Raw genomic sequence first — 8,402 nt, 5'->3', positions numbered from 1 at the left:
ACTGACTTAGTTGGTCTTTAAGGTGCTACTGGAAGGATTTTTGTTTTGTTTTGACTATGGCAGACCAACACGGCTACCTATCTGTAACTTTACCTTTTAGCTTAGTATTGTCTGGATTGACTGACAGCAGCTGTGCAGGGTTTCTGGTGGAAATCTTCCATTCCCTCCTGTAGGGTCATCTAGTCCAACACCCTGCAGTGCAGGAATCCTGCCCACAACTGTCCCAGGATGGGCTCATTCTGGTTAACAGCCAGACACACTGACCCATTGTGCCACCCCCAGGTGGTTTTTGATGTGGAGGAGTTGAACCAGGGACCTTTTGCATGCAGAGCAAATGCTCTCCTGCTGAGCTATGACCCTGGCCCTTCACTGAAAATGGATGTTGATGCTGAGCCCTGAATAGGCACATGTGAATTTAAAATTTAAGAATATTTTTTGAAGCAGTGGCAGGGTTTCAGTGCATATTTCTTACTTGATTGTAAAATGTCTGAATAAAATTTCAGCGCATGCTCCTGAAGTGTTCAACTTTCTACCAGTTCATAAGGCTTGAGGCTGACATTGGCTATGCCCAAGCTTTGGGCACTGTACTTCTGGTACAGTGGTACCTCTGGTTAAGTACTTAATTCGTTCCGGAGGTAAGTTCTTAACCTGAAACTGTTCTTAACCTGAAGCACCACTTTAGCTAATGGGGCCTCCTGCTGCTGCTGCACAATTTCTGGTCTCATCCTGAAGCAAAGTTCTTAACCCGAGGTACTATTTCTGGGTTAGTGGAGTCTGTAACCTGAAGCGTATGTAACCCGAGGTACCACTGTATATCATGAATTTTATCTCTTGGAGCAATGCTAAAGAAGGAAGGAGATCTATCTTATTCGGCCATCTTTTTACCATGTAAGAGTAGCTGATCCACATTGCTGATTTGTGGTATTGTTCCTAGTCATGATTTTACCCAAATATCTCATTCTATGTGAAGGGCCCCACCCAAATGCCTCTTTTTTTATCCCTGTCACTTTCTCAGGCTTTTGTGAGCTAGGGCTATCCCTGCTGCAACCTTGATTTTTGAAGGTAAGCTGCCACCTTGTGGTGTGTTCTAAAACAAAATTATTTATTAATCTTCTCTAGAGCAAATCATGTGTGTATTTATTCCCCCCTATTGCTATCTTAACTGTCTGTCAATCAAATCACTGTATCTACTGTAGGTTTTGCAAAGGGGTCTGTTTGTCCGTCACTCACTTCTCTATAGGTTCAGCCACCTCTCGAGACATATTCGCCAAACTTGGCAGAAGGGTTCCCGAAGTGGGGGCAGAAGTCTTTGTTGATGTTTGGACACCATGCACCATTTTGAATAAAGATGGCAGACCCAAACATGACTTTGTTGTGACTTCACTCAATTTTTTGTGTGGTGGATTCAAACTCACAAATTACACAATCCATTTATGAATCACAATATTTCATTGTTTCTACAAATTCCCAGGCAGCACTGGGGAATTCTGATAACGTGTCTGATCTCAGATCTTCTAGTTACAGTAAGTGCTGCAATTAAAAGGAAGGGAGCTCATAGGAACATGAAATTCAGAAATAAATGCTATTGATTGGAAAACAGAAAGAGGCTTGAGGCAAAGTAACCTTGGCTTTAATAGTGACCTCTGCCAGAGCTTGCAAAGGTCTGGAGACATCCCTGCAAGAACCTGATTCAAGGATTGTTTGCTTGTTTGGTTCAGCGAAGCCAGTGCTTAATTCCCTAAGCAAAACCAGGTCATCAGCTGCAAGTCAGTTCCTCATATTATGCGTTGCCCTAGTAAATTGAGTACTGAAGGAAATTGTTTTCTAGTAAATATAGTATTGAACATTCCAAGGCAAATGAAGCAAATACCAAGGCATTAAAGCAGCCAAACAGGAGAGTTCCAGAGATTCCCCATATACCACCCAGACATTTTTGCTGCTAACCACGTGTTCGACATCCAGCAATCTGAAAATTCAGCTAAGGATGCAGAGCGTTGCTCTTCCACATATTTTTCTTTTGTTATTTAACAAAATTTATATACCTCTTCAATGTAATAAAATCTCTAAGTTGATTACAAGAAATATTAAAAATTCTCAATAAAAACAGCAAATTTTTTTAAAGGTAATTAAATTTCATCGTTGTTTGGAAACAACTGGTTGTCATTTTGAATCAATATTGGGGACTGAATCTGTCAAAACAGCACCAATTTTAACCACTGATTTCAAATCTCCGCTGGTTTTATGGTTTCTTAGACTTCCTGAGCAATGCCAACCAGGTACAAGGCTGCTTGTTACCTAAAAAGCAGGGTGGGGTGACGGTTCTGCTTCTTATATCAAAATGAGCACACAGGGAGGGAAGGCGAAAGATACCGCATTCACATTCCACTGCTCAAGTTGGTTGCTTAACGTGATTTCCCGTCAGCCCAGCTCCAATACTAGAAGTGAGCTGGGTTGGTTTGAAATTGCTTAAAGCTGTGGATAGCAGCAAGGTGAGTGGGGGGGGGGTGGCTTTTGCTCCTATCCACCATGCACTCATTTTGATAGGAAAAGCAGACCTTCTCACCCCAGCAGTATAGGTAAATGAGCTTAAATATACATCTCTGGTATAGCCCTGAGGCTCAGTATCTGTAAAATGGTGTTTTAAAATAATATTCCCTATGTGCTTAATTTCATGACCAGGTGTGAGAGTCACCTGTAGGTTGCGGCTGTTCACTTTCTTAAACTATTTTATCTGCATTTTGATTGTTTCCTGCTTTCTGGTTGCAGTCTGAATCACAAAAGCCACCATGGTTAGAGTGTGGAACTAGCACCTGAGAGATCAGAGCTCAAATCCCCACTCAGCCATGAAGCTCATTGGGTGACCAGTCACCTTCTTTCAGGTTAGTTTACCTCATGAGGCTAAAATAGGGTGGGGGAGAACCATGTACAGGAAGATGGGATATAAATGTGGGTGGGTGGTGGTGGAATTAAATGTGTTATGATGAGTTACGGTCTGGTATCATGTGTGGATAGTATTGCCAAGATAGCCAAAAGGGTGTGAGGATATATGTGACAGGGAACAGATGGGCAGGGCCAGCACAAGGTGTTTTTCTATCTGAGGCAAAGGACAAGGTGCCACCCTCCCTCCATGCACTGCACAGATCAACCTCATTTCAACTTCTTCTTTGGCGATCACTGGGAGCTGAGTAAGATTGTCTTCCATGAATATGGTCTTAACAGTGTGTCCATAAGTAACTGTGGAGGCCAATTCTGGATGCACACATCCTTCCACAGTGGGGACATTGGTTTCTGGGTGGGAGTTGATCATGGTGAGGGTTTGCCAAGCGTGCCTTCCTCTTCCTCTCTTTTGTCCTGAGTTCAAGTATCTTCAAAGCCAATGAAACCTTTCGTAAAGGCTGTTCTCCAATTGGAGCACTCGCAGGCCAGTGTTTCTCAGTTGTTGGTGTTTATACTACATTTTTTTTAGATTTGCCTTGAGAGAGTCTTTAAACCTCTTTTGTTGACCACCAGCTTTATGCTTTCCATTTTCAAGTTCAGAAGAGTACTGTAGTTGCTTTGGAAGATGATAATCGGGCATCTGAACGACATGACCAGTCCAATGAAGTTGATGTTGAAGAATTACTTTGACACCGGTGATTTTTTTCCAGTACACTGGCATTAGTTCGCCTGTCTTCCCAAGTGACGTGTACAGTGTTAGGACAACATCCTTCACCAATGCTAAGGGCAGCAAACTTCTTAGAAGATGCACACACATACACACACATCTGCCTTCCATCCCTTCCCTGGTCCTCTTTGCCCGCAACCCCAATCAGCATCTGCCACCTGAGGTGCCAACCCCACTCTGCCTAATGGTAGGGCCAGCTCTGCAGGTGGGCAACCGCCGACCCTGGGGCAAATTTCAGAAGCCACTGGCCAGCAGGCAGCGCTGACATCTAGCAAGAGCAACCTGTTCCCCCTCAGGCAGCCTGTAGAGGAAAGAGGAGGAGGTGTAAGACGCGACTGGGAAATCGGCAGAGAGAGAAAAAAGGAGTGAAGAGAAAGGGCTCTGCTGGCTATTTTTACTTTTAATTTCCAGAATTAATAATGCTGCCACTTAATCATTGGGGAGTGGGCTTCCACATGTTCAAGCAGAAAGGGGCAGGTGCTGCAAGTCTGCTTTAAAAGGTTTATTAACAGGCAGGACCGTATTTAGGTCTGATGAGGCCCTCAGCTACTGAAGGTAATGGGGCCCTTTATATGTCCAGCTGTCCTGTCAACAACAAATTGTGGCTGTTTTTTTGTGAATATATGGTAATTTATGGACCTATTAGGTATCTAAAGCCATTTGCACATAACAAAATATGTATTTTATCAAAGTAATTGTTGAACTGAAGTACAATTAAGAAAAAGTATATTAATAGTGAAATAATTATTAAGCTCTAACTTAAAATGATTTTTTATTCAGAACTTAATAATGCAAACATATTGGCATTTGGCAATAACTAAAGTTCCTTTAGAAACACAATTTACAAAGACGCATAATCTAGTCTCTAGAAACTTGCTAAAACATGAAATAATAATAGCAAACCAGTGATATTTTAGGGAGCAGGTGAGCAGGCGGGGCCCATTACTTATGCCACAGGAGCCTACACAACACAAAACACTGTTGCTGTATGTAGGTTTTATTTTATTTGTTTTTTATCTTATATTTTGGAAATGTACATCCAGGTGTTTTTTTCTTTACATTTTTTGGGGGCCCCCAAGAGAGTGGGGCCCTAAGCTATGGCTTGTTTAGCTTATACGTAAATCCGGCACTGCCTGGCAGCGCGGAGGTGAGGAAAGTGAAGGAAGATTTGGTACAGGGTACAGCCGGCGCCTGTTTCCTCCCGCCGGCTGCTGCGGGGAGGGCCGAGAAGACGGGTGTGTGTACCTTTAAGAGAAAAGGAAAGCAGGAAGTCGCTGTGGGGCAGCCAGAGGAGCCGCAAACTGACTGGGTCGCCTGCGTGGAGCTTGCATGGGGTCTCATTGACCAAGCCTGCCAGTCCCTCGAAGGGAAGTTGAGCTGCGATCTCTGGAGAGAACCGACAGTCCAATTTCAGGTAGGATCCTTTGCTCGCAATATACCTGTGAAGATCTGCAACCGAGCTGCTTGATTTATTACTCCCTTGCGTCCGGCTTACATTGGCAGTTGCGGGAGATGAACGGTGCCTGTACACTTCCTTCCTGTAGGGTGCAAATCCTATCCTATTTTGGTGTGTTTGTTCCTGCCTGCAATGCCGTGTTTGAATTGCCTTGGCATGGTTTTTTTTTACTTTCTGCAAGGCATGCAAGGAACGCATATAAGGACTAGAGAGATGCAAAGGTGGGGTGTGTATTTTCGTGGAAGCAGGTTTTATACGGAAACATTTGCTATATTTCTTTAATGAGCCCCAGAGGCACTTATGAGACTTTTTCACAGAGGATGCAGCAATTGTTCATTTAATCTTAACGCCCATTTATTTATTTGTTTGTTTGTTTGTTTGTTTGTTTGTTTGATTAATTGATGCCCTGAACACCTATATAATGGATATTAACACCACAGCATTAACACCACAGCCTCAATACCTTTTAAGACTGTGATGTTCTCTCCAGAGTGGAGTCTGGATGCTTCCATTTAAGCAAAGGTGCTAATGCGCTTTAATATGACCACATCTATGTGAGGTACATTACATGCTAATATAAATCTGTCTTCTTTTCATGCCTTCATAAGGAATGCTAAATGGTGTTCTTACCATAGGTAGCAAAACAGCCCTTTTGAAACAGTGGTATCTGCTTTTTCCTTCTTTGCTCAGGGGAATAAAACATCCAATACAGTGGTACCTCACGTTAAGTACTTAATTCGTTCAGGTTAAGAACAGTTTCAGGTTAAGAACGGACTTCTGAAACGAATTAAGTACAGTACTTAACCCGAGGTACCACAGTATAGAGAATATGGGGAACTTCCTTATACAGTACTGAGGCAGGCAGCTGGTTCATTTAGCACTGTTTTGTCTACATTGACAGTGACACTTTAGGGATACAGGTAAAAGTCTTTCCTTGTCCTACCTGGAGATGCTATAAGACTGAGCTTAGGCTCTTGCCCAAAAGAACTATAATTTAATTTAATTTAATTTATATATCACCTTTCATCATAAGATCTCCCTGGGTGGTTCACAGAATAAAGTGTGGAATAAAAACAAGTAAGTAATTAAAAACAAAACAGCAATACAGTAATCCCCCTTTCCACAGACACCTTTAAAAGGCTGTAGAATAGCAATCAGCCAAAGGTCTGGTTGAAGAGGAACTGGTGCCTGGTGCCTAAATTTATTAGATTTCTATATAAAGATTACGTGAAAGCCTCAGATCATTCAGGAATTCTACCAAATGCTGTAGTACCGTAGAATATTAAATGGCTGAAAGTGGTGCTGATGTAGTGTAGCAGTGAAAATCAGGTGCCAAGTATATTTTTGGCTCCAGATCTGCATTATCACCAGACTGATGTTCTCTGGGCATCACCTTACAACAGTTCATGCTTTGTTTCTAGCCGCAATGCAGATCTGGATGCAAATATATACTAGATTTCCAAATGAGATTATTCTAATAAGCATTCAGCCTTCTTTCTTAAGGGTTAGCTTGAGGTGCTTAGCCATTTAAAATAAAAAGTAGAAAATGGCCACAAGAGATACTAATGTCTTTGAGGAGGAACTAGTGAGATAAAATCTTAATCATAGCACACTGTTGCTGCAACACAGGGAATTTCATTAGACTTTATGCAAGAAGCCGAGCATTTCCTCTTTCACCTGCTGTTTTGCAATCCTCTTGCTTTCTGAACTAATAGGGTTAGGGTTAGGGTGGCTCCACCTCTCTGGAAGGATTTTGAATGGCCTTTTAATCCAGTGCCCTGACCATTTTGCTTATTGCTCAGGTGGTTTCCTGTCCCACCTCAGACTTCCTTCAACTACTTGCATTCAGAGTCTCTCCTGGAAAAGGGATCTCAAGACTTGGATTTCCCAACATCATTTTGCATAAGTGAGAGGAGAAATTGCTCAGTTGATGGAAAACCTGACCCAGCTTGTTTCTTGCCTGCTGGTGACATTTGCTGCCTGCTTCCATCTACCTTGCAGCTCGTAAGCAGACCACTGCCTTTCTGGCCATGCAAAGCACGTTGAACTACCTCTGGAAAACGGATGATGTGCTGGGTCAAGGTGCCACAGCCAGTGTGTACAAAGCCCGTAACAAGGTGAGGAGGCTTTATATATATAACTAGGATGCCCTGTGAGTGTAGTGTTCACTTAGCAAAGCAATTACACAACATAAATTTGAGGCATAACGGTAAAACAAGTCTTAGAGCTGGAACATAACATAATTGGCATAAATACTTTGGGTTGGATACAGATTTGACGCGTGTGAAGTCAATGGGGCATAATTTAGTCATGATCCAACCAATTTAATTTAAGTAATGGGAAGTGGAGTATTACCAGAGGCAGATGAAGGTTATATGGTTTAGTTAAGAACTGGTTTGAAGCTCCAAGCCCAGATCAGAAGAGGATTTGAGAGCTGGGATGCCCCTAGAAAGCTAGACTTGCTTTTTTTTTACCATAATAAGTCTTGTGATTTTTATTGCCAGGGCTGTTTCAAGTGTAACTCATTCTTATGAGAAACTAAGGTGGCAGAGTTTTTGCCTGAAAACTGGGTTGCTTCTAGAAAAAAATGCCACCATGGGCCCTATTAATGCATGTGTCTTTACATTAACATGGCCGCTTGGAGCACAATCATGCTCAATGTGGCTGCTGCGATCTTGAGTGCGAGAGCAGAGCAGAGCTCTGCCATTGGAAGAGTTTGTGCTGATGTAGCAAAATTCACAGCAACAGTGTATAGAGGTGCATCAAACAAATGGCTAGTGTGTTAAAAGCTATGATTGTGACCTATACAGCCCTGGCATGAGGCCAGGTAACGTGAAGGGACACCTTCTCTCATAGAAGACTGATCAAATTTTGAAATCTTTTGCAGAGGCTCTTCTCTCAGTCCTACCAATATCTGGGACACTTTTGGGGGAGTTCTGAGATGAGGTATACCCAGTGGCTCTGCTCAGACTTTGGCACTCCCTTCCTAGGAAGGCGTTCTTGTGTTTCTTATGGCCTTCCATCGAAATGCCATACTTTTTAATTATTTAGGCAGGCCTCCAGCCTCTGGAACTAGCTCTGGGAATTTTTAAAGCAACAGCTTGTTTTCACCTGCTCACTATTTATCCCCCTCCTCCTTGTTCCTTTTTCTTTGGATGACAAGCTTTATCTGTTCTTTTTCTTTTATCTTCTTATAGGTCTTTTTATTGCATTTTTATTATTTCTGAGCACCTTGGGTGCTAGGAACAAACTATATAAATGAAATCTGTATCTGTATTGGAT

The 8,402-nt window shown here is 42.4% G+C and overlaps 1 protein-coding gene across 2 annotated transcripts in view; it reads left to right on the top strand.

Annotated features, from left to right (window-relative positions):
- Window positions 1-4,651: 4,651 nt before the first annotated feature.
- IKBKE (inhibitor of nuclear factor kappa B kinase subunit epsilon) overlaps window positions 4,652-8,402 on the top strand; it is a 42,359-nt gene continuing 38,608 nt past the window's right edge. The window contains exons 1-2 of one of the 2 annotated variants that reach the window (XM_083745478.1): window positions 4,652-5,078; window positions 7,122-7,237. In XM_083745478.1, the coding sequence (XP_083601604.1) occupies window positions 7,151-7,237 (87 nt within the window). In that variant the 5' untranslated portion in view covers window positions 4,652-5,078; window positions 7,122-7,150. Of the gene's footprint in view, window positions 5,079-6,922; window positions 7,238-8,402 lie in introns of both variants that reach the window. The other variant, XM_083745477.1, reaches the window with a different exon arrangement.

This window comes from Podarcis gaigeae, assembly GCF_964106915.1.
Source record: "Podarcis gaigeae genome assembly, chromosome: 6".
Classification (NCBI taxonomy): Eukaryota; Metazoa; Chordata; class Lepidosauria; order Squamata; family Lacertidae; genus Podarcis; species Podarcis gaigeae.
The sequence above is the reverse complement of the archived record's forward strand: the minus strand, read 5'-3'. Positions and strand labels throughout refer to the sequence as shown.